A 26,467-nucleotide genomic window follows, 5' to 3' on the forward strand; every position below is an offset into this window, starting at 1 on the left:
AACCAACTGAGGAAACCTGAAACGTTAGCACTCAGTTCTTTCCTCTCTTTTTTTCTTTGGATCAACATGGTTCTATTTTCCATGCATGGATTTTTGCCATTGCTTTCTTCCAGATGTTTTTGTTTAGCACGCACTTACAGCATTTTCTTACAGGTGTCACTGCTATAAAGTAGAGCCTGTAGTCCCTCTTCAGCACGAGCGACTCGATTTTCTGTGAAGCAACGATTAGCATTTCAGCTTTTTCTTCTATTTTATTGATCTTGCTCTTATATCTAACTGAATGTTTAAATTAAAAAGGTTCTGGTTTCGACAGCTGCATTGCATCAGTAATAATTTGAACCCAGGATGAGGAAATCTTGTTGTAATTCTGATGATTTGGTCAGTGCTAGTTTCATCCAACATTGGACCAAGAGGATTGCATCCCAGGACTCCGTATCTTGTGTAGATTTGCAAATTTAGATGCATGAATATGCGGATAAGTCTTCCTGGTTCATTCACCAAATCTGTTCTGTTTTCAAATTGTTTCATGTGCAGAATTCATAAAATAACAATAATAATTACTAATAAGAATAAGAAGAGGAAGAAAAACAAGCATTAGAACTTGGTTATAGTTTTTCAGATCAGAAAAAGATGAACATGAACATATCTAAACATCACAATCTAGGGTGGCAATTCAGTATTAGAGCACATTAAACAACCAGCCCACCACTTCAGCTTTCTTCCTTTTGTCAATCAGATGTTGCATTTGAGACTTGCTTTGCTTACACTTCTTGAGCCCTGTGGACATAGGTTTCTTTGTTGAGGCAACATTTTTGTTTTGGCATCAACTGTTGCATCACTGATTTTATTATACTTCATCCATAAGAAATTGCAAACTATTTTATGAAGTATAAATCGATGCAGAACTTTACCTTAAATATCCTAAAATTTTTTGGAGATGAAAGATCTGTATTAATTACAAAAATATTACAACATTTATGGCATTCATATTTCTGTGATTCACTCCGATCATCAATCTAAACTTATATTTTATACTTGTATGTGTTCTTCAGACACTTCCACCCTCGAAATGTCTCCCTCATGGCCATCCTCCAAGCTCTCTATAATCTGTTTAAGGACGAACTCCTCTTCCATTGTTAGTTGCTTCATGGCCTGTTCAAACTGTTCTATCAAATCTGGATCAAAGACATTATGGACACACCCTGTTTCTCCATATCCGGGATCTTGTGAGACAAAATTGCCAAACTTTGGTGTGACATAAGAACCCGGGGAGAACACTTGGCCTCCTAGTTTAAGCCACTCTCTTAGACTTCCAGTCCTCGAGAATTCGAAACCTGGAACTTTGAGAGCTGTGAGCTCCTTTGCCATTGCTTTTCTCTTGGCACCCTTTTCACTCATTTGGTCAGGTTTTACATCTACATTTTCCTGGACACCAGCTTCTGTTCCAATGCTTTTCACCTCCAATTCTTCATGCTTCTCCTCTTGTTCAACACCATTGTCCTCCATCATCACAGAGTTTGTCGAACATTCCCTTATCAAGCTCTCTGAACCTGTAGGAAGTAGAACATCTGTGCTCCTACAAGTTTCAGTCATGTACTTTCCTTCCTCCAACGAGTAATTTCCTGCCACCATTGCATCATAGTCCTCCACTGTGAGGATGCTTCTAGTTTGTGTGACCGCACCATTGCTGTTATCTTCGATCAAACTGAAGCTTGTTGACGGTATCGAGTCATTGCCTACAATGAACTTGTAATCTCCATCCTTATCAATGTTAGAACTTTCCACATTATGGTGATGCTCCCTCTGCTTCTGCTCTCCTTCTTCTTTACCTTCTTCCAAGCCAGCCAACAACTCCCATGCATTAATCGTTTCTATGTTTGTGAGCTCATTTTCTGGATTTGCAGTATTATCAGACTCTTCAAGGTCCATGGTTTTGGAATTTGCGGGCTCAATTGTTGCCTCTCTCAGTGATGATGACTTGATCCTCCTAGCCACTGTGTTTGCAGTGCAGAGAAGAGCAAGAAATTTGTCTCCTCCATCCTTTGAGACGAGCAATTCCTCTAACCCATTAGTTTTCCTCTGTTTGCTTTGCTTCACCTCCTGTTGGAAGCTTCCCGACCTGGTTAGTATCTTGGAAGAAGCACAACCCATTTTCTATCCACCAATCTGCATGCAGAGAAGAACAGCTCATGAAACATCCATCATTCTGCAGATGTTTTAGTAGCTAAATGAACAGCATCTCTTCAGCAGGGTAAGAAGTGATTCATCTGATCAATCGTCGAATCACAGTCTGGGCCACTGATTGGAACACAAGTGAAACTATAAAAATAAAAGTAGCAGCAATTTTGCTCAGTTTTTTTGTGGCATGTTGGATGAGTGAGGACTCTAATTTCTGCCCATGTTTTGAGTTGATGGTGTTGTGGAAACAACAGAAACGTGTGCTTATATCTAAAATTTAACACCTTGTAGCTTAAGGAGACTTTAAAGTACATATATCAGGCATAAATTGTTCAAAACCACAAATTGGTGGTTGTGAGACTTCACATATCTCAACACAGGCGTTTGGCCGTGTGGGAGGATGCTAACTCCTCTTTCTTTTTTTATCATAGCATTTCCATCATTCAGTAAATACATCAGGGATACAAGAGTTCATTAATTCTTTTCAATTTTTTGATGACCTTTTTTTGCTAAGAAGCTGTTAAAATATTTGTAGAAGAAGAAAAAAATAAGAGAAAAAGAAAGAGACAAGTGATTTTATTTCTCCGTTCTGTCATATTCGGTACATCTCATGGATTATATATACTCATGTACAGACTCCATACAGAAAAAATAATATAGACTAATATAAGATCATATTAATAAAGAAAAATAATACTTGCAAGTTGTTTTGTAATCTCTAAAATCGCTCTAATAAGATTATGATAACAAAGAAAAATAATACTGACCGATATAGGATCACACTAATAAATAAACATAATATGGGCTGATACATGTTGTTATGTAATCCCTAAAATTATGCCAACATAAGCAATACTTTAAAAATCGATCATCATGTTACAAAGGCATTGGTTATTGAAACAGACATTAACAGTTGAATATACTTCATCAAAAAAAAAGTTGAATATAAAATTTTTGGATCTAGTATATGGACATACTCTAGTTATTTCAAATCTAAAATGAACTTTTGCATATGAGAACCATATAATCGTGTGTGTGTGTGTGTGTGTGTGTGTGTGTGTGTGTGTGTGTGTGTGTGTGTGTGTGTGTGAGAGAGAGAGAGAGAGAGAGAGAGAGAGAGAGGGAGCAGATGCCAAAAGAAAAAAAAGGGAAAATTATCAAAATATCAACTTGTTCTGAATTTTCTGAACAACAATTGAAAGAGAACAAAAGAGGGGCAAGATTGAAGGTTACTAATCACATACTATATATGATTCATATCTGCCCAAAAAGCAATTGAAACCCTTGTAGGCCTTGTCTGAATCACCATATCTTATACATCTCAGATAAGAATTCGAACCAAATCATCTGATGATTTGCATACAGACTAGAGGCATAAATTAAAAAGAAGAGGTAAAACAGTTGCAGAAAAGTATAAAATAACCACCACTCTTATACATCAAGTTCAGGAGCATTTGATATACTTACTCAATTGACCAGATTCATCAAAATCCTCTTGGTTTCTCTTGAAACCCTTCTGCTGAAAGTCCCCTCACCCTTTGAAGACCATTGTTCTGTCCCCAGATAAAAACAATGGCATGTCTGCTTTGGTGTTCCTCACTTCATCTTCTAACAAAATATGATTTATAAGACCAAAGGCGCCATATTCCAATTACGAGGCCCGGAGTTCAAGTCAATCACGCTCTAAACAATTCAGCCAATGCCTTTCGGATTGGGTGGTGTCACCAACCAAAATTTCAAGTTTGAACTTTCTCCCTTTGTTTGATACCAGCTGCCACCTATTCCGCCCTTGGTTCATAAGCAAATTACAGATCTACGCCATTCAGATTTTAATTGGAACCTTGGAGTTATTGTTTGCTAATAAAACCAAATGGTTGTGATTGTGTCGACTTGTCAATCGAGACCATTGCATATTTTGTTTGACGATTGCTTTTAGATTAGTTTGATATGATAAAATGGTCAATAGTCAGCTAAGACTATGTCATTGAAAATAATCAAAGCTTTTTTCTGAGAAGAAATTGTTCAAAGTTTCATATTTTTATCGTGCCAAAAAAAAAAGGTTATATATATATATAATCCTATATAAAAATGGACGGTCAAAGTGTTTTGGCTCTTGCCTCTATGACCATCTGCTCTATGATTGGTGGGCAACATGAGACCGATATGTGGGTTCTCCACCATTTTGTTATGTTTGTAGAAAGAGTATCGATTTTCTTTGGTGTGGTTGTTATGCCACTATATATATATATATATATATATATATATATATTGTGTTTTCTAGATGATTTGTTTTTTTTCCACTTATGCATGCCTTCATAGTCGCAACTCTATGGTTGTTTTTGTTCTGTTTGTAGAAAGAGTATGGATTTCCTTCGGTGTGGTTGTTATGCCACTATATATATATATATATATATATATATATATATATATATATATATATATATATATATTTGTTTTCTAGATGACTTGTTTTTTTTCCACCTATGCATGTCTTCATAGCCGCAACTCTATGGTTGTTTACTACAATTTTGCCCTTCCTAAAATACAAAATAAGCTTTGAGATGTGCATATTTGGTTGGAACGAAATGCTAAAAAACTTTTTGGCAAAAAAATCATCGGCAAACACGGTCCTCCATAATTCTTTCTATCTATGTAGATATTTATGCTGCGAGAAGGTAAAGAAGAGTCATGAATAACTTATGAGCTTCCTTGCTCCATTATTCATACATGTGAATTGATTCCACTATATTATACCCTCTTTTCATTGCTTCTTTTGTACGTAACCACTATAATTAATAAAAGTTTGGGCATCATACATCACTTCCCCTTTTATGCTTTATTTTTGTATGATAATAAACACAAATCTTACAATCTCCTGCTCTCAATTTCTAATTGAAGGCATAGACCATAGCCATGTTCAGACACTCCATTTGACCATTTTTGGACTAGAATTTTTATTCACGATCTATCTCTATAAGTTCACAATATGCCTAGAATTTGTATATTAACTCATACAAACATTTTATTTTCAAATAAAGTTTCTAGCCACCATCAGTTACCAAAGCAAAGGATATTTTAGGGATTTTAATTATATATAATTACGTAGACCATAGCCATGTTCAGACACTCCATTTGACCATTTTTGGACTAGAATTTTTATTCACGGTCTATCTCTATAAGTTCACAATATGCCTAAAATTTGTATAATAACTCATACAAACTACGTAATTATATATAATTAAAAGCCCTAAAATATCCTTTGCTTTGGTAGCCGATGGTGGCTAGAAACTTTATTTGAAAATAAAATGTCTAGTTCTCCATCGTTTAATAGTGATTAATATGTTATAACATTCAAGGTATAAGTAATCAATTAAATATCATTATTTTAACATTTTTATTATTCTTCCTTAGCATAGAAAGAACAAAAGATGATTTTTTTCTTTTTTGATAGTAGCACAAATATTCTTTTTATATAATTCTTGATATCTTAAACATAATTAATCTAGGACCAACAACTCTACTACACCCACCTATACTCTTCATAGAATTAGTTGCTCTTGCTTCAAAATAATATATAGAAATGCTATGAGACATGAGTCACACCTTCAACCTTCTAAAAAAAAAATTATATATATTTGTTACATGATGAAAGTTTTTGGAAATGGTTATAGCTCCAATCATGAATTCTAGGTGCAAGTTGCCTTTGAAATTTATAGTTTCTCCTCTAATTCAAGTTCCACTGATCTCAAGGTTGCTCCTCCTGGTGGCATCAATGATATTTCTTTCAAGAGCAGGGTCGAAACAAAACCTGCCGGCGGAACAACCGAAACGGTCGCGAGATGCCAAAAGTCGTGCCCGGAACGAGAGGCGCACTTCTTGTCGAAGATGAGATCCCGACCCTCGACTCAGATCTGGACGGCCCTTCGTATTCGGGAAATGCCGACACCACGCCGCTAGCTGCTGCTCCCTGGATTTATTTAAATCGGTCCATTTTGACTTCAATGCAGAGCGTAGACCAAATCCATTAGTTAAAACTTGTTTGCGTCGTTGGGTCAATTTGATAAAAATAAAAACTTTGGGGTCCCCAGCGGAAAGAGTTGGGTCCATTGAGTGGTTGTTAAATGTCGAGAGCCAAGCTATTTACATCCAATTCGTGCAAGGTGGCAGTAGCAAATCACATCAAAAATTAGGATCTCTATGGCAAACATGATGAGCTAATTGGATTTGGATTATTCTGATTTTTCATATTAAATTTGATTTGGATTCTACTTTTTTTTTTTCATAATCTATTAGTTAAAACTTGTTTGCATCTCCTATATATTTTCTTCTTTTTTCTGACTTTATAGATTGCATGCACACCTGTTATATGTGTGTCGCCGATGTACCAAAAAAAAAAAAAAAAACTTGTTTGCATCGTTGGGTCAATTTGATAAAAATAAAATTCTTGGGGTCCCCAGTAGAAAGAGTTGGGTCCATCGATTGGTTGTTAAATGTTGAGAGCCAAGCCATTTACATCCAATTCGTGCAAGGCAGTCATAGCAATCACATCAAAAATTAGGATCTGTATGGCAAACATGATGAGCTAATTCGATTTGGATTATTCTGATTTTCATATCAAATTTGATTTGGATTCTACTTTTTTTTTTTTTTTTTTCTTCCGAATTCTGCTTTCAATTTTGCAACAAAGAACTTTGGAATGGATTTCAAAAATTACTGTTTGTATTTATATTTTAGTTTTCTGATAGTTTTGCTTCCATCGTCGCCATCCTTATATGGGTAGACAGACTGAAATAATGGCTAGAATGCGCATATTTGTAGCATTATTTGTATTTAAAGAAAAATATAATTGTTAATTATTTTACAAAATCCTTCTTGCTTGCAAAAAATTCGTGTTATCTTAAAATGGATTGTTTTAGCATCCAAATCCAATAAATAATATTTCCAGTAAACATGCCAATGGCATAGCTGATTGAGGGTTGGTACCAGCAGGCTAGGAATCCAGTTTTCACAATAACAAAAGTTGTGCATCTCTACATTAACTTATACCAAATTTTAAAAATATATAATATATAAATATAAGATATTATCGTTAGAGCAGAAAAATGGGTTGCGTCCCGTCACGAGGTATTGTCCGCTTTAGAGAGTCCCCCCATCTTTCCAGGATGGGAGATATCCCTCACGGCTTTGTCGAAAAGGCACCTTGCAAGGAAAAAAGGAATGGAGACCCTTTATAAGCACAACCCTTTTCACTACTCAAGCAGTATGAGACTAAAGGTTTGTGGCCCCCCTTTACACCCCTAACACTACCCCTCCGAGTGGGAAGAATTGTGCGGGGGGAGGTCCACGCACCCGGGGCATCCTATCTGTTAGAGCAGAGAAAGAGGTTGCGTCCCGTCACGAGATATTGTCCGCTTTGGAGAGTCCCTCCACCTTTTCAGGATGGGAGATACCCCTCACGGCTTTGTCCAAAAGGCGCCTCACGAAAGAAAAAGGTTTATGGCCCCCCTTTACACCCCCTAACAATTATTATTTTTTTAACAAATATGATGGGATAATACTACTAGGGACTTTGGATCTCTCTCAGATGGAAAGGGATGCGAATCAAGATTTTTGACTTCTGTTCCAAGTGAGATGCTATTAATATTCAGGATATTGTTTCAGATATTGTTGTCCAAAGTTTGATTTTATATACTCATCAGTGCAGCTTTAAGATCTAAACTTTGATTAGAAAAATAAATTTTAAATTCTAGCCATTTTAGATGCTACTAATCATAATCAACAATGTGAATTTTTAACTCAAAAATATTATTCATGAATTCTATATCTCCTACCAAATACAAGGAGATGTAAAATTTTTTACAAACAATTAGTAAAGCAGCAGATGCATGCATGGTTTATATCAACTAGAAAGCTCAAATATTTCACTGCAACAAATCTAGTACATATTGTGGTTATAATTTTTTCTTTTCTTTACTTTTCTTTTCTTTTAAGTTTTTAGTAAACTGAATTATCATACCAATCTAAAATAAATACATTCGTGAGAATCAGAAAATAAAATATCTAAAAGTTCAAAAAGAATATCTATCACAATCGTCTACAAAATAGATCTAGTATGATCAGCTACATATGTCGTCATTCAGTCTGCAGCACTGTTAACCTCTTTATAAATATATGTTACTCAAAAAAATTATAGAGTTGCTCTATTCTCAAGCAACTCTATTTTAGAGAATGGGTATTGATATCTAAAGAAAGTTAGCCTGATAGCCACCTAACATCTGTCCAGATGTCTCTCTCAAGGATGATCGGAGAAGCTTTCAATTTTTTTTTTTTTGCAAATAACATAATGTTCCATGTAGCACGAAGTCTACCATCGAAATTGTAATATCAACCAATCTAATACTGTTTGCAACTAAAATATCACTTAGCACTTTTAATAACAAAACTAATGGTATTTTTCAGGAAGAATAAATCTATTGATATGTTTTACCTATCTCTGCGAGTTAAATTGTTTCCCTAGCATTATGATATGGGGTTATCAGTTACTTCCAATTTGCTCCCAGTAATGCATCAAAAATCGCAAACCAACAAGATCCAATGGTGAATCTGTTACAAAAAGAGATCCGTTACATTGAGATCCGACGGCGAACACAGCAACGGAGTGAGCCCAACCGGAACCGTTACTGTACCCGTCCAAGACCCTAGTGACTGCCCCGAAACCTCACCACATCGACCGCGCCGCCTCCTTCACCGGTCGCCGTCGCGGCCGAGTCGAAGTCGGGCCTGAGCCGGCGGTGCTCTCTCCATCCATGGCCGCTTTTTCTCGTTTTCTCTCGAGTAAGAAGATTAGGTCGATCTGTGGAGCGATTTCTTCTTATCGGTGTTTAGAATCCTCTCTTTCCTGTCCCCCAAGGTAGTTCTTTTCCCTTTCCTGGAATCCTATCTAGGGTTTCTTTAACAATACTTAGTTATTAATGTTAGATTTCCTGAGGGTGCAGTTAAATTCCATTGTAGATTTTTTTTATTTGTTTTTTTTAAGAATGTTGGCCATCAAAATTGAGATTTTTGATGCCTAATCAAACTCTTTGAGGTTTACTTGTGGTCCTTCTGCCCTCCCCCCCACCCTCCATTCTAAATACAATTCTTATTTGGAAGAAAAAGTTGTGTATATTGAATCAGCCTCATTTAGGTTTGTCAATTTTGTTTTGCATCATACAGCCTCATCCATGTTCAGTTGGACATGGCAGAATTGGACTGCGTTATTTATGGGCAAGCTCAATTTTAATGTTTTTTCTTGCTCATTTGAGTGATTTTGTTGGAAGAGCGGGTTGCAATCATCACCTAATTTACTAAATAAATCATCTATGAGTAGCCTCCTAGTAAGGTTTTCTTTATTGTAATTTATGTGTATGAGGTTTTATGGATGGAATGACAAATAGATAGACAGAGCTCTTATAGAACAGAGCAAGATGGATGAAGTGGATGCATGACTCCAGAGTTTGAGTGATTATCCCATGCTTATGAGCATTCTCTTATTTCTTTTAAGAGAACAATAAGGCTAGTGTTATATCACACAGTATATATCAGGCATCTAGGAGGGGTCTAGAACATAAGATAGAAACATCGGAGAGGAAAATACAAAATTTTCAAGTGGTAAATGTAGGAAAAGAATGGAATTTCATGTCTTTTATGTGTAAATTGTAAAGATTTTTATACTTTATTTAAGTATTACGATCATTTCTAACAAAAACTGAAGGATACCTTAGTGAGAGAGCGAATAGGGTTTCATTGGGATGGTTGGTAAAGAAAAATGAAGGGCTAAAAGAATCTGTATAGAAACTATGAGAAGATATTGAGAAAAGTTTGGTGATCGAGAAATTACCTTCAAGGAAGAAGCATATGTAAAACTGACGCTAACAAGGTCCGCCATACCGGTACCGGTCGGCGTACCGGTGGTGGCCCGAACCGGTACGAAATCGGTCCCATACCGGTCCGTACCGGTGGCATACCGGTCCGAACCGGTGGCTTACCGGTTCTTTAACAATAAACTACCGGTACCGGATTCCACGCTGATCCGGTACCGGTCCCAGGCCGGACCGGTACGTACCGGCCCGTACCGGCCGGTACGGACCAGTACGGCAGACCATGGACGCTAATGTGGGCTATCCTCATGTCATTACTCTCCTTAAAGGTTTAATTCAATCCATGCCTTATTTAAGATGCATTCTTGATGCCAATTGATTTTAAGAAGGTTCAAGGAGGTTTTTAGTAGGAGGGACTGGAACGCATGATGTGAAGATATGTACCCATGCACCATTCTCCTACTTACCTGGTATGTACACAAAATCCAGTATGACTGGTACCATAGGATACATTAATCCATGTGTAATAGAGTTAAATGATTTTATTCCTTTTAACCATATTTTGAATGTCGGGAGTAAAAAAGGATGTCCAAATGAGTTGAGGAAGGAATTGACTTTGGTCGTGGATTTATCTTTGGGTTGGCAATACCATGTTTTAGACTCTTTTCCTAAGCTTTAGAGATTACTGTGCTTTAGGGAGTGCTTATAGGTAATTATAATGGAAAGGAACATGGACCTGTTGTTTGTAACATAGAGGTTAGGGGTGTCATGTAAAAAATTGAAAGCTGTGGATTTTAATTCTATTCTCAGTTTGCATAATAGTATTAAATTTTGATAAAAAAATTGAAAGATATAGATTTTAATTCTATTCTCAATTTGCTTAATAATATTACATTTTGATTGCTATGGACGATGCATATGTAGTATGTCTGGACCACAATTATCTAGTCTTTAGACCAAGTTGTCCTTCAAAGATTATAGAGTATGGTATGTCTTGAAGTCTGGCTGCTTTTGTTTCCTTTGGTCAGGCTCCTGCTAGGGTGGAAATTATTTGTTATGTGATGACACTAGAGAAAATTCTAAGATGTATCAATTCTGCAGCATGTATTCTTAAATTTATTAGGGCTTTCAATCCAAATGTGTAATTTCTGTTGGAAAGATGATGAGATAAGCAGCCACTTGTTTTGCAAATATGAGGTTGTTTAGCAAACCTGATTACACTTTCTTGAGTTAACGAAGATGAATTCCTATGGAGTGAAAGGGCACTGATTTTTAGTGGTTTTTCTAAGTGCCAAGGTGCTAGGCACTTGACTCCTTGCATTGTGTTTTTGGAGATCTGAAAAGAATGGGATAGTATTTGAAGATAAATTAAATCCACTCTCTTAAAGTTGATAACATGAAGATGTTATTATCTTTCAGTTCATATATTTCCAATGTCTGCTAGCATCTATAACTTGGTTTTGGGTCACTTTGAAGTTTGAAGTATTAAGATTCATTTTTTAACTAACATCTATGTGAATCTAGCCATGATGAGGCTGCTTCAATCATCCCTCAGCACAATTTAATTCTCACTCATTCAGAAACTTGAAACCTAGCATAAATCTCTGATAAATCAAACTGTCTCATCCACCTTGCAGTTTCTAGGTCTGTTAGGCTGGCTGTTTGTGGTGAATCAAAAGTTAGGGTCTTCTTCCCATCTCGAAAGAAGTACAATTGTTCTTTAGGGATGCTCTGATTGGGGATGGTGACTAAATAAATGTTTTATCTTTATTATTAATTAGGCTTTCTCAGTAGCTGGCAAGCACCTCTCATAAGGTACATGATAAGTTGACATCCCTGAGAAGAAGGTGGTATTGACTTTTCTCATTTTCTTTGTTTCAAATCTCTGGTAGATTCCCTTTTTTAGGAACTTCTTGTCCATATTTTGTATGATAAAGAATCATAAGACATTTTACAATTGGATTATTGGTGAGGGATTGCAGCGGCATCATCTTCCTCATGATTTATGACCAACTTGATAGACCACATGTAGAAGCAGACCAAAGGCAAGGTTCTTTGTATTGTCTCTAAAAAGTCCAAGGAGCTCATAAAGGATCCTTCTGTTGTGAAAGGTGGTCAAAAGAGATGCTAGGCCTCTTGAATCGTGCCTCCATCTTTGTCGGTGGTCCTTTCAATGTGATAGAAGGTGGTAGTATCTTGTCTCATGTTTTATGGGTGCAAGATTTAGTCCTCTCTCTTACCTATTATTCAATATCTACCAATTATCTCCAATAAAAGAAGAAAGTGCAGTGGATTTCACGTGTTCTTATTACTTTATCTAAATCCTTTAGACCTGTGAAGCTTTTGTTGGTCCAAGTTTGTTTCTCTTCTTTATTTTCTCTTTGTACTTGACCACTCATGTAAAGCTATCAGATTCTTTGCAGATCATTCTTAATCTTTTTTTATCCTTAAATCATTTAGAAATTTTAGTCTGTAAACTTTTGTTGAATGGTTGCTGAATATCTTTTGTAGAAGCTATCCATTCATTTTTTGTTGAAAGATGTGCTTTTGGAGCATCGCTGGCATAATAATTTTATTGATTTGTGGCTGATTAACCTTTTTTTTGGCTGTAATGCATGCCAAGTTTGCCTTGGATCTAGCGATGAACTCAATACCTTGTGCCTAGCCAGTTAGAGTTGATGGTAGCCATTCAGCTTTCTTACATGTCAACTGCTTGGTGGGCATAAACCATGACATAGATCAAGTGTGGTTATTTGTGTAACTAAATATACCTAGCAAATGAATTCTGCCATGGCATATAATTTCTGAACTTACCCGTAAGATTTACTTGAAAGATAGCTTTTAGAGTGGTTGAACCTGTGCTTTGGCTGGTCCAAATTGCACAACCATTTTGGTGACTATTTGCCGCAATAATTTCTGCTTTATATACTTTCTTGATGCTAGGAATTAGTTTTCTTATTGTTTTGAATTGGCGTTCCTGATATATAAGGTTAATTTATCAAATTCTTTATGCTTTTATTATATAATATCCTAGAAGCAAAAGTGTTGGATGGCACAGGGGACTATATACCTGCATAGATTATATTCATGAGTATCTCCAACTTTGTAGCTGCTCTAATATTGTCAATCAACTGTATTTTCCACTCTAAAACCTTCAAACATCTCAATTATTATGGTTTTCATGATAATGATTCAATTAAGTTACTTTCTGATTCTTCAGGAGGGGGGGCATGTGCAAATTACTAGCAACTTTTGCTTGCAGGACTTCTTGGACGGGCTTCAGTAATGGATGTTGCTTGATGCCAATGTTATTTGTACCAAGGCTCACATTGGTTTCTCATTTTTCTCTGTGTTCATGTCCAGATCAGAGAGAATACAAGACTATGTCATTTTCAATGCCCATTGGAATGTCTTCTTTGGCAGTTCAAAGATCAGTTACAAATAAATTATTTGGCCTGCAAAGGTGGCAACCTGTTAGATTTAGAAGCAACGCGTTAGTGACATTGGATACAGAAGATGATGTGGCTAGGTTTTCTCTTAAAGACCCAAGTGCCAAATCACAAGCTCAGACAAAGGGAATGAAAATGCCTAAGCGGCAGAAAATGTCCAGGAAAGCCAAACTAAATGAGCTCAAGTGGTACCGCTTGAAGGCAAAAAAGAAGTTGAAATCTCCCAATCCTGAAGTCAGGATTAGATACAAGCTTGAAAAGGTTGGATACATGATTAGTTTTCTCTCTCATTTTATCCATTTCTTAAAAATTGTTTTTTAAGATCAGTGAATTTTCATCACAGTCATTTATTACTTTCAAAAAGATAAAATTTAGAAACATTTATCTTCTCCAGATCCCTTCATCAGCTGCAAGCTTGTGAAAGTAGTTTTGGGTTCAATATCTCCTTAGAGTGTGCTATTTAAAATTCGGCTGCACTGTAAATATAATTTGATGAAGATATTTATATTTCCTTTATTCTTGATGTATAGTTTATGTTTTAAACCCTTCCTGACTGGCATATGTTTGTAGTTCAGGCTAAAAGGAAAGAAGAATGGCTGATTGAGAAACTGAGGAAATATGAGATTCCAAAAGCTCCAGGACCCGAACATGATCCTGAAATCCTTACTGAAGAAGAGCGGTTCTACCTCAAACGTACTGGTGAAAAGAAGAAAAATTATGTCCCTGTTGGGAGACGGGGAGTATTTGGTGGTGTGGTTCTCAACATGCATCTCCACTGGAAGAAACATGAAACCGTCAAAGTAGTATGCAAGCCTTGTAGACCTGGCCAGGTTCATGAATATGCTGAGGAGCTGGCAAGACTCAGCAAAGGCGCCGTGATTGATATAAAACCTAATAACATTATAATATTTTATCGTGGGAAGAACTATGTGCGACCAGAAGTTATGTCACCTCCTGACACACTTTCTAAGCAGAAGGTAACAATTTTAACCATGTTATCTTATGTGATATATCCATTTCAGTGCAATTCATTTGCATATTGTTAATGTCCATTCACACAGTGGTGGGAGTACATCTGACCCTCCCTGGAGCCCTCAATGGTGGGAGCCTTGTGCACTATGCCACCCTTAAATATCCTTTTGCACCATCATGGCCGATCTTGTTCAGCATGATTAATCCAATGGACATACAATACCTCTAGAAACCTTAGTTCTCTTATCCAAATGTTGTTACTCTGGTACAAGGCTCATGCCACATGCTCCTGCTGACCAAGTTGGGAATTGCAATTCCACTTACATAGGTCACCCCTTAAACATGTCATTGTTGAACTTTGCTTATGTACATGCCAAAGAGATTCTTAACCTCCCAGGAACCACCAAATCACCAAGGCATTCGCTGCTTTGGCACCATGTATTCCTAATGTTCATCTGTGCATTTTTGCTCCTGAGCTACATTCTTAACAGTGTTAATGAAAATTTTAGAACCTTATGATTTATGAATTAGTGAGAACTGTTACTGTTTCCATCAGCTAAAGATATATTTTTTTCCTCTCCTCAGTTTCTCTGACTGACCCGTTGTAAATGTTTGCAGGCCCTGGAGAAATATAGATTTGAGCAATCTCTTGAACACACCAGCCAGTATATCGAGAAGCTGGAAAAAGAGCTAGAGGAGTACCAGAAGCATGTTGCCCTGTATAAAAAGCATGAACAGACTACTACTGGCAACTCCATGAATACTAATTAAATGGGTTTTTCTTTACTTTTTTGGTAGAAATTGTTTCTTAATTGACTTCTATATGTTTGATCACAAAGGACCTTTTTCTGCAATCCGCATTGACTACAGCCCATTATCTTCTTACATATACTTTTGTACGATGAAGAATTCCAACAGATCACTTGATAGAAGGTTCCCACCAATTCGATGAGTGAGCTGAAGGCACTTCACTCGTAGTAGGATTGCTGATCGCCACTACCACCAACAGAGAAAGGAAAAATCCTGGTCTGTGTCCAAGCCGATATAAATTTCCTCATTTGATATGAACTGACGGCCTGATAAGTTGTTGCAGTGTTCTAGGAGACCTAAAAATTAATTAAAACTCCAACAATGTTGTAGATAATGTTAGATAAATATGATATTGTTATTTTGTCAAGAATTTCTTGTTACATCTGTATTGGCATTCCTCTCTATCCCATCTTTTTCTCTGATGTTTTCCTAGAATCATTGTGATAGGTTCCAAGAATCTATTGTGAATAGAGAAAATTCATAAATTATCCAAGATTCTATGTATGCTGTTGTCTATTGAAAATTTTAAACCATTTTTTCTCTTAATTTTAAGTACGGTGTCAATCGTATGCACATGTTCCTTGGTTGGTAAAGAGATCTTGCAACTTAATGATGTTGCGGTTTGGTCCCACCAAGAAGGCATGTCATGGGGTAAATATCATTTGCCTGATCAATTTCTGGTAGATTCGAGTCGGAGAATGCTAAAGCTTTGCCTGCAAATGTACCTCGGTCGCCAAGAAGATGACCATGAAGCTGTTGTCCTTTCATATCCTTTGCAGTGAAGCAATTCTCTCTGCATTCAGCCTTGATGTTTTATTATGGTTTTTGGCCGGCTCGCTCACTGATTTGTAGAATTGCCAACCTCACCATGCATGAGCTTCTTTGAAACCCTAGAGACCTGCAACCATATCGCATATAAACTGCAAGAAATTAATTTAGCCTTTATGGAAAGCCTTACAACTTACAATCCAATAACTCAATGTATAGCAAAAAATTATTTAGTAAACTGGGGTTCTGTGCTCCCTTTTCAGGAGGAAAGAGAAAAAGAAATGCCACATTCACTTGCTATGGTTACATGCCAAAAGTTGCACTTCCAAAAGGAGAAAAGACAGAGCAAGAACATAACAAGTTGGTGGTGAGATGAGCACTCCCTCCACTTGCACTTGTTGTAGTTCCATTGGCCTATGGTTTACAAAAGCATCAAGAAGTGCCCAAAAGGTGCATCTTTCTTTAGTGTATGGGTTTCTCATAGTTGTTTGGTACCTTTAAACTTGTCTTTGTTGCTCTCTTCCAGTATCCACCAAACCAGACATCTTAAAATCCCCCATCTGTGTGGTGTTCCATTGGCAGAAAGTTGCACATTATGTCCTGGTCAGGAGGGATGGACACTTGCCTCCAGTACAAAGCATCATCAACATCTTTGGTCCCACGCATGGGGTAAATGTGCTAGATACTGCCAAATAGTTATAAAAGTCTTCTTGAAGAGAAGAGAAAAACCATAGAGAGTAAGGTCCAATAACTCATTCAACTTTACAAATCTGAAGGGTACTGATACTGAGGGAGTTGCAGTGCTTTCTGGTATCTTTTGGTTCTGTCACAATGAAATTTTATGTTGACAACATAGTTTAACTGCCAATGCTATATATGTAATGGGACTGATAGATTATTGTTGTATGCTACAAGATGTTATCATTTGGGCTATCCTGAGGCTTTTTACAAGTGTTATGGATTTGAAAGTCCCTCAGCGTACAGATACTGAATTCTTTATTCACTAGAGAACCAGTGCCAAAGGAAGATTCCTGAACATCTGGTACTCATGGTGTTTGAAGTGTGGCCCATGACAAAGACAGCAATGAGAGGGTAAGTTATTCTTCAATACCCAATCCTCAAGCAGCAAGAAATAAAGTACCCTCAATATGTTGGTTAGGGTAGAGGTATCATCATATTCCCACCATCAAGCACTCCCCTCTCTATTCCACTTGTCATGATGCTATTGGTTTGCAGTGTTGCCACACTGGTTTGAGACTTTGTGAGCAGCCAAGTTTCAAAATCATCTATAGGAGGACCATGGGTGAGGTTATGTTGTTTGTGACAATGTGAAAGAAATAAGTCTCTACATGCCAATTATATTCTTCAAATTAGTATGACTCATTTTTTTTTCTCCCACTCACCTCTGCTTTTAGTACTTAGTGCCACATATTACCTTACTATTTGTCTCAAAATATGCATCCTGTCGGTTTCTCGGGGCACCATTTGCTGCAGAGTCATTGGTAACATCAGCTTGGATAATTGAATGATATATAATAGTTTGCAATCTCTCTCTGGTCCCCTTCAATTTTGTTTATTATTTCTCCCATATTGGCCCTTAAGAAACTCTTGCATATAAGCAAACCGCAAAGTTTATCTGGAAGAAGACTTTACCATTGCGATCAAGTGGATTCAAGACGAGTATAGGAATGGAGACGGACAGCCATTGTATTGTGACATATGCAGGCTGGTGAGAGATTGTAGCTCCTTTCAGGCCGCTCATATCTACCAAAAGTCGAATAGGGTTGCTGACTGAGTTGCTTTCTTTACTGCTCAATACTCGGAAGGGTCTTTAGGAGAGTCATGTGTCTGTTCCTCCTCTCTTCGCCCCAATTTTTTTTTTTATGACTTTGCTAGCTGTACTCATACAAGATCAGCATGAACAACCATTGTACCAAAAAATAAAAAATCTAAAAATTTATGCAAAACCAACGGACAAATCTAGAGCTTTGTGTGGACATACTGATCACTGCTGCTCTTTCATTATGCAAACAATCATTCTAATTTCTACTTTAATCACCAGTACTTTTATTGCATATATCCTCCTATAAAATAGTTTAGGTGAAATTTTTGTCATAAATATTAGAAGGTAGTGGTTAGATTACGAAGTCAGAACTGATATTAGGAGTATATTCAAACAACCTTTCGTTTAAGGACGGTCATTGCTTGGTGGCTTTTGGTCCCTTGCGTTGAGCTAGAGGCTTTGAAGGGGAAGAAACTTGGACCCCTATATTAGAGGATGTCACATGACTACATGAGAGAGTGTGATTGGACCTTTCATGGCTCGAAAAGGGATCTTAATGGTTGGCAACACATTATTTAAAGGAGACATCTTCCATTCCACTTTGACCGGAAAGCAGGTGGATGACCCCAGTGCTGGATTTGTGGGAGATGGTTTTGCTGGATCAGCGAAGAAGAACATCCTGTCCCCTCATTTAAAAATAAATAAATAAATAAAAAGTAAACATTAAAGATATGTTTGGTTGAAAGGAGTTGGACTATGGAACGAGAATAGAAATAACTCCCATTCCAGCTATTTAGTTGGGGGAGTCTCATTCCTCCGATTCTAAAAAAAAATAAAAATATTCAAATTTTCTAAAATTCAATTCCTACTCCCTCCTGATATTTAAATCTTATTTCAATTCCGATTCCAATTTCGGTCGCGAACAAAATATATCGGAGAATATAGCCATTTCAATTCATTCCTATTCCAGTTCTAGTCACGAACCAATTGTACCCTAAGTGTATTAAGTTATAGCTGCCATGTGGAAGGCTTGTGTAACTTTGACTTTTCAAAATTTAAAAAATTTAGAATTTGAAATTATTGGGACGAAAAAAAAAGATGTCTGGGGAAGAGGGAGGGGCTATCTAGGCTTTCCGAGGTGGTCAGACACCAAGCAGTGCAAGATTGACTAATATATATATATAGGGGATTGATAACCTACTCTCTGTTATGGTAGATTATCAATCTACTCATTTTTCATTGGACAAAAAATACCCTTACTTTTTATGACTGCTAAGGGTATTTATGTCTTTTTACAATCCCACATTAACTCACCCTCTCAACCCTCCAATTAATATTCTCTCCCTCCCTCTCTCTCTCTCTCTCATATATATATATATATATATATATATATATATATATATACAAATACATACAAATACATATATATATATACAAATAAATATATATATATACATACAAATACACACACACACACACACACATACACACACACACCCACACATATACACATATACATATATGTACATGTATGCACATATGTATATGTATGCATATATATATGTATGTATGTATATATATATATGTATACATATATATGTATACATATATATATACATATACATATTTGTATACATATATATACACACACACATATACATATATGTATACATATAGATATACATATACATATATGTATATGTATAGATAAATGTATATATATAGATATATGTATACATGTACATATATGTATACCTGTACATATATGTGTACACCGAAGAGAGAGAGAGAGAGGGAGAGAGTATTAATTGGGAGGTTAAGAGGGTGAGTTAATGTGGGATTGTAAAAAGATATAAAATATCCTTAAGAGTTATAAAAACTAAGAGTATTTTTTGTCTATGAAAAAATGGGTAGATTGATAACCTACCATAACAGAGAGTAAGTTATCAATCCTCATATATATATATATATATATATATATATATATATATATATATATATAATAGATTATTGGGCTGCAATTTTTTTTTCTGGGAACAAGAAATTCTATTATTTTGATATTTAACTTGGTTTCCTAAACACAAGGCCGGGAAACCCTAATAATGTGCTGTGCCCCCTTGCATCAAAATATCAAATAGAAAATGTTTTGGTAATATGGCTGGCAAAAAGTTGCAAAACCAAATCCGGCTAGGAGGTCAGTTTTATATTAGCATCCCAATTTTCAACATTTATTAGATTTTTAACAACCAAAGTGGATCAACCATCATTTTTTTCTTGAACACCCTACAGGGTGATATATTTTGGTTCCATAATAATAAAAATGACTGTTTTTTTTTTTTACTTTTTTTTTGAGCAAATGTAAAATGTGCAGTCCAACTTCAATTATATTGAGTGAGTGCTAGCTTTTCAGTCTAAACAAGCATTTAACTTTCTCCTGCTACAATAACAGATACTTGGATTTTACTTGGATTTTACTTGGATTTCATCATGGCACTGGTGACTGGTGAGCCCAGTGGTCTCTGCACCACTTGGTCAAAAACGAGTCATGCTGCGACCAAGGGAGGGGAATGCAAAATAGCTGGCCTTTAGCCGGTCCCCAGCCTGCCAAGCCTTTAACGTGGTCAGACTCAGGGAGGGGGAGTTCTAGTGTGAATTTTTGAATGCTGGACCCCTACCTTCTTTTTTTTTTTTTTTTTGCTAAAGGACTCCTACCTTCTTTGATGTTGCAGTTGGACTGGTCTTTGCTCCAAATTCCAGTACAAAACCCAATGGCAGATGAGTACAATGCTGAAGCTCCCCCAACCAATATTATAGCTTGTCTTCTTTTGGCCATTTGAAGCTCCCCAACCAACGAGAACTGAGGTCTGGTTCCCTTCCCAATGCCCTTTTACCAGCCCTCCCCTTTATTTCCTGTGAGGACCCAGCTTGGAACAGCGCAAAATAAAGCACCCAACACAGAAAACAAAGGCAGAGACAGGGAACTATCACTGTTCAAAACACAAGATCTGCAGCCTCCCTTTCAAAACACAATGTTGAAATGTATAATATTATATAAATACCACAACATCTAGCTGACCAAACCCATGCATCAGATTCCATTTCTCTTGAGATTAACAACTCATGGGCTTTGGTTAAGGCCACCCTCTTCTACGGTTCTACCTCTCTTTGGTTTCCCCTCAATAGCAGTCTGATTTTTGGGAAAATATATGCTTCTCCTGTGCCTTCCTCCGAATGTGTTGTTCTCCTGTGTCTTGGTTCAGATGATCTTGTTTTAGCTTCTCTTTTTCTAACCTTGCTCTTATTTCTCCTCAGTGGACATTAGTCTGGGAACTGCACCGTTTTTTTCTCATTTGATTGGTGTTTATGGGCCACCACCTTTTATCATCCATTTTTGTAGGGACAAAAGCTTAGATCTTTCCATGTGTTGCAACAAAAGGAGGCATGGGCAGAGGAGATATAATCTCAGGTTAATGTCTCCTCTTCAGCTAATGCTGTTATTGAATCTTTAATCTCACTTTCAGCAGCTGGAGGCAAAGTTATTCCATTGAGATGAGAATCTCATGCTTGAGATATGAATACACAAAGTAAGTTCTTCCTTTCCTTCATATTTGTGGGCTTTTATCAAATTTTCCATTCCAAGGGAAGCTTCTTCAGGTTTTTCACACATTCCATTCCAATGAACATAGGTAGTGATTTTCTTTGCAAATGTTTCAAATTTATCAAGTAACAGACGAAGCTTGTGATTTTTCTTCTTGTCTTCAATCTTCATTCTTTAGATACTCTTCTGTTGCCTGTTGGAATACTCAAAACATTTTGATAACCTCCACGAAGCTTCATTTTCTTCATGGATGAGCCATCTCCACCTGAAGCTCCTCGGGACCTTCCCATTGCTGAAGAGTTCCAGGATCCCACAGAACCAAACACAAGGACATTGACCATCAAAATAGCAGGATCCTCGGCCGATAATGGCGAGAAGTCTGCTCCCATCTCTCCTTCCATTTCAATCTCTCCGCACTTGAACTCCCCCTCCCCACCTTCCTCTGCATTTGTTTCGGCATTACAATCGCCTTATATATCTCCAAGGGCCTTGGAACCGCCACCAGAGAGCAACATCACTCCATCAGCGACACTCCCATCTCCAACCTCTTACTCTGGTTCTCATTCTGATGACATCCCAAGCACTTCCTACACTCCCCCATCAGAGAGATATGATTTCCCCATCGACCCGAGTGATCAGAAGCCGAAGTTCTCCGATGCGGCCCGAATCTCATTCTCCTTCCCTGTCCCCCGAATCTCTATCACCAAAGGCGGCCCTGTCTCCCCTTCCTCCAATACGAAGCTCCGCAGCTGTGATGTCTACATTGGATTCCATGGCCAAAACCTTAATCTCATTCGCTTCTGTAAGTGGCTCAAGGCTGAGCTTGAGCTCCAAGGAATAGCCTCCTTCGTTGCTGATCGAGCGAAGTACTCGGATACGCAGAGCCATGAGATTGCCGATCGAATCATATGCGCGGCGACCTTCGGCGTTGTTGTCGTGACTCCGTCAACCTTTCTTAATGCTCTCAGCGTAGAGGAGATCAGATTCTTTGCTCAGAAGAAAAATCTCATCCCTCTTTTGTTTGATACCGAGCTTTCGGAGATCGGGCGTCTTTTCGATGGGAAGTCAGAGGATAAGGAATGCAGGGAGGCCTTTGAGGGGATGACCAGGAGCAACGAGTTTAAGCTTGAATCAAATGACAGCAACTGGAGGAGTTGTGTATCGAAAACCGTCACCATCTTGCAATCAAAGCTTGGAAGGAATAGCATCGCCGAGAAGGAGACTGAAGGTTTTGAGGAATTACCGTTTCCTCGAAACAGACATTTTGTTGGGAGGGAGAAGGAGCTGACAGAGATCGAAGCTGCCTTCTTTGGATGCAGCGATGTCCATGAAATGGAGTGTCCAAAGCCTGTGCTGGCTAGCCGTGGATTTTCCGATGGATTTGCTGATGAGGAGAGTGATACAGTGAGAACAAATGGGAGATACATCAGCTTGGAAATGAGAAAGTGCAAAGAGCCTACTTTGGAGGCTTGGATCGATCCGGCGATCGAGACGACAAGCAAAGGAAGCCGGCTGCAGAAGCAGAGATCAAAACACAAGAAATCAAGAAGCGGGGGCTGCAAGGGTCATGGTAATGCGAGCGTAGTATGTATAAATGGGATATCGGGAATCGGCAAAACAGAGCTTGCACTGGAATTTGCTCACAGATACTCTCAGAGATACAGGATGGTATTGTGGGTTGGCGGAGAGGCAAGGTATTTCAGGCAGAATATACTGAATCTATCGATGAATCTGGGACTGGATGTCAGCGCCGAAGCTGAGAAGGAAAGAGCGAGGATAAGGAGCTTCGATGAGCAAGAGTTCGACGCATTCCAGAGGTTGAAGAGGGAGCTGTTCAGAGATGTGCCTTACTTGCTGGTCATCGACAATCTTGAGACGGAGAAGGAATGGTGGGAAGGAAAGGACCTGCATGATTTCATTCCAAGGAACACCGGAGCTACCCATGTCATTGTGACGACCCGGCTCGCGAAGGTGATGGTCTTCGAGCCCATGCAACTCCCACCTCTCTCTTTGGCCGACTCGATGCTGCTGATCAGAGGAAGACGGAAGAAGGACTACCCTGCTGAAGAACTGGAAGTGCTAAGAAAATTTGATGAGAGATTAGGAAGATTAAGCTTCGGGTTGTGGGTGATTGGATCGCTGCTATCCGAGCTAGCGATCTCTCCATCTGCGCTGTTCGAAGCCATCGAGAGAATCTCCATCGGCGAGAACTTCTTTTGTTCGGGTTCTACTGATGATGGATCCTGCAGGAATAATCCTTACCTGATGAAGGTCTTGGTGTTCTGCTTTGCCATTTTGGATAGAGATAAAGGAAGAAGTCTTGCATCACGAATGGTTCTTGCCGGTGCTTGGATTGCTCCTGCCCCCGTCTCCTCAAATCTATTGGCTGCTGCAGCTCATAAGCTGCCTGCAAAAGAGAATGGCCTTCATCAATGGGGAAAAGGTCTTGCCATGGCCTTGGGCTGCTACACCAGCTGCTGTTTAGCTCACCATTCTCGAAAGAACGAGGTGGAATCTGCTCTCGCGCTGGTTAAACTTGGCCTGGCAAAGAGAACCTTGAGGCACCCGGGTTGCTGGATCCAATTCCACCCGATCACGCAAATGTTCGCAAAGAGGAGAGGTGGGCTGCCGCCGGCCAAGGCCACGGTTGAGGGCGTGAGGAAGGCGAGCAATGCCATGCTGAACTCGGATCACCTCTGGGCTTCTGCATTCCTTGTCTTTGGGTTCAAGTCAGAACCCCCCATTGTCCAGCTGAAGGCAGTGGACATGGTCCTCTTCATCAAGAAAGCAGCTCTTCCCTTGGCGATCCGATCGTTCATGACCTTCTCGAGGTGCAACTCGGCTCTGGAGCTGCTGAAGGTATGCACGAATGTGCTCGAGGAGGTGGAGAAATCATTTGTGTCCCAGATACAAGATTGGCAGCATGGCTCGCTATGCTGGAAGAAGCAGCTGCATTCGAACCAGAGGGTGGATGAGTATGCATGGCAAGATGTGACACTGCTCAAGGCCACATTGCTGGAGACCAGAGCTAAGCTGTTGCTTAGAGGAGGGCATTTTGACAGTGGGGAGGAACTCTGCAGGACTTGCATTAGCATTAGAACTGTGATGCTTGGGCATAATCATGCCCAAACACTGGCTGCTCAAGAAACACTAGCAAAGTTGGTTAGATATAGAAGCAAGATATGAAGGAGCATTGAACTTTTTGCATTTCAATTGTGCTGATTGATATAAATCCTAGCTTTGTTCTTAGAGTTTTCTTACTCTGATACTTGATAAGTACATGTAGTTCCTGTTTTTCATATAGAAGAGCAGCTTAGAGGAAGGTCATTTTAGTAACAGAGTTGACCAGGTTTTCGGATAGAACAATGGCACAAGTGTATTTAGGGTCTGTAAATATAGACTTTGCATGAAGTTGGTGGTTATGTGAAATATTGTTTCCATGGGATGCAAAGCGAGTCCTTGGCCAATAATAGCCTCAAAGCTGGTTTCGACCTGTCCTGGAGACAGAAGCTGGATCTTAGTTTGATTTTGTTGAGTTGAACAAACACGAACCTGACCAGGTGGAACCCAGTCTAGATATAAAAATGGTAATTTGTGATTCGGTCCGTCAATCCGACTTCTGAATAACCCGCTTTAAGCATATTTCGGTTTGACATAAATAAATTTAGATCGTAAATAGGCTAATCCATTTAAATCTATATATTAAATGGGTTGGGTTCAGATTTAAATCTTTAACATTTGATCTGTTTAGTAATTAGGTTGGGTCATAATCTGATCCATTTAATCTATTTAACTGTTTGAAACTTAATTTATTTCTAACCTATTTAATTCGATCTACTTAAATGGTTAAAAATTCATCTAATCTATCTAATCTAGTTTGAACTGTTTAATGAATGAGTTACATAGACGGTGGGTCGGAGTAGATTATCTATTGGTCGGATTCAAAAATTTTGATTTATTTAATAAGTAGATCGGATTGATCGATAATTTTTTTTATTGAATCTCCATCCAACCTTATTGTCCCTAATGCTATTTTTTAAAAAAATTACCTATATATATTTTTTTAAATTACCTATCCAATCTGCACTAGATGAAAAGCCAATCAAGTGAGGGCTGGGGCGCGCCAGACCTTGGGAGATCCGCATGCATTCAGCTTTTTTCTCGGGAAGGGCCGTTCTGAATCAGCATTCCCTCGGAAAAGGAAGCAGAGAAGAAACAAACACATAGACCAGTAACATACTGGCGTCTAAATGCAGCTACAGCCTGCTGTGGAATGGCTCGTTTGCTGTTAAATTTTGGCTGGGTTGCGGCCATGCATTCACCATTTGCTTTTGTCACTTTCCCCAGGGGTTGTGAAAGATTCTGCAGCACTTTCGTCTTGTCAAGTTGACCAATCATCATGCTTGTCCCCTTTGTCAAATCCTTGCATCATTCTATTTTTCTTAGATCTTCATGTTCTTCCCTAACTACCATATCTTTCTTGCTATACCCCTCTTATGTTCATCTCAAAATCTCATGTAACGAATTGATGGGTCATCCATCCTTCTAAAAAAAAGAAGGAAGAATAAGATATACCTTTGCACTCCCCTGTCTAACAATCTTTGCCACAGCTAGAATGTAACATGTTCTCTGCCAACATTATCCCTCCTCTGCTTACTCTTTTGTAGCCTCCCTCAGGACCCCTAAGTATATGTTTAAGCCTAGATCCCAGCTTTCTTGTAGATGAATCTCTCAAATGGAAATGGAGGACTCAAATAGTTATAGATGAGGTAGGGAAGGGGAAAGATTGTTGCATGAAAGCACCCTTGGAGACAAGTCTGGAATTTTGAAAAAAAAATGGAAAACTTCACTGAGATGCATCAAGAAAGGATTCAAAATAAAAGTAACGTTATTTAATCGGAAATAGTATTGATAGCAGATAGAGAGTTGAAGATGAGTTACAGCATGGAGGGATATTTAAAAGAGGGAGGAGCTTGAAGAGATTATATAATTAGAGAGGAGTATGAGAAAGTAAAGAACATAGACCGGTAATTGCCAGCTGGCACTTCTA

General features: G+C 38.2%; 3 protein-coding genes across 7 annotated transcripts; 2 read left to right on the forward strand and 1 right to left on the reverse strand.

Annotated features, from left to right (window-relative positions):
- Positions 1-809: 809 nt before the first annotated feature.
- Positions 810-3,956, reverse strand: LOC103718460 (uncharacterized). Of its 2 annotated transcripts, none has more exons than XM_008807297.6 (2): positions 3,646-3,956; positions 810-2,166 (listed from the first exon to the last, which is right to left on the reverse strand). In XM_008807297.6, exon 2 carries the CDS (start codon positions 2,149-2,151, stop codon positions 1,030-1,032), a length of 1,122 nt encoding a protein of 373 aa, XP_008805519.3. In that variant the 5' UTR covers positions 2,152-2,166; positions 3,646-3,956; the 3' UTR covers positions 810-1,029. The 2 variants fall into 2 exon arrangements, with proteins under 2 accessions (XP_008805519.3, XP_088571800.1); XM_088715674.2 differs by lacking the exon at positions 3,646-3,956 and adding an exon at positions 3,423-3,610.
- Positions 3,957-8,816: 4,860 nt separating this feature from the next.
- LOC120112132 (RNA-binding CRS1 / YhbY (CRM) domain protein) lies at positions 8,817-15,312 on the forward strand. 4 transcript variants are annotated; one of them, XM_088715675.2, is made up of 5 exons: positions 8,817-9,088; positions 13,258-13,319; positions 13,401-13,747; positions 14,062-14,463; positions 15,077-15,312. In XM_088715675.2, exons 1-5 carry the CDS (start codon positions 8,985-8,987, stop codon positions 15,227-15,229), a joined length of 1,068 nt encoding a protein of 355 aa, XP_088571801.1. In that variant the 5' UTR covers positions 8,817-8,984; the 3' UTR covers positions 15,230-15,312. The 4 variants fall into 4 exon arrangements, with proteins under 4 accessions (XP_088571801.1, XP_038986706.2, XP_038986709.2 ...); XM_039130778.3 differs by having other exon boundaries at positions 8,818-9,088; positions 13,258-13,747; XM_039130781.3 differs by having other exon boundaries at positions 8,818-9,088; positions 13,300-13,747.
- Positions 15,313-20,575: 5,263 nt separating this feature from the next.
- On the forward strand, positions 20,576-24,649 carry LOC120105655 (uncharacterized). The gene has a single exon (XM_039118326.3). It carries the CDS (start codon positions 21,664-21,666, stop codon positions 24,601-24,603), a length of 2,940 nt encoding a protein of 979 aa, XP_038974254.1. The 5' UTR covers positions 20,576-21,663; the 3' UTR covers positions 24,604-24,649.
- The last annotated feature ends 1,818 nt before the right edge of the window (positions 24,650-26,467 follow it).

This window comes from Phoenix dactylifera, chromosome 2 (assembly GCF_051530095.1).
Source record: "Phoenix dactylifera cultivar Ajwa chromosome 2, Ajwa_hap1_PhDact_Kaust_v1.1, whole genome shotgun sequence".
NCBI classification, from domain to species: Eukaryota; Viridiplantae; Streptophyta; class Magnoliopsida; order Arecales; family Arecaceae; genus Phoenix; species Phoenix dactylifera.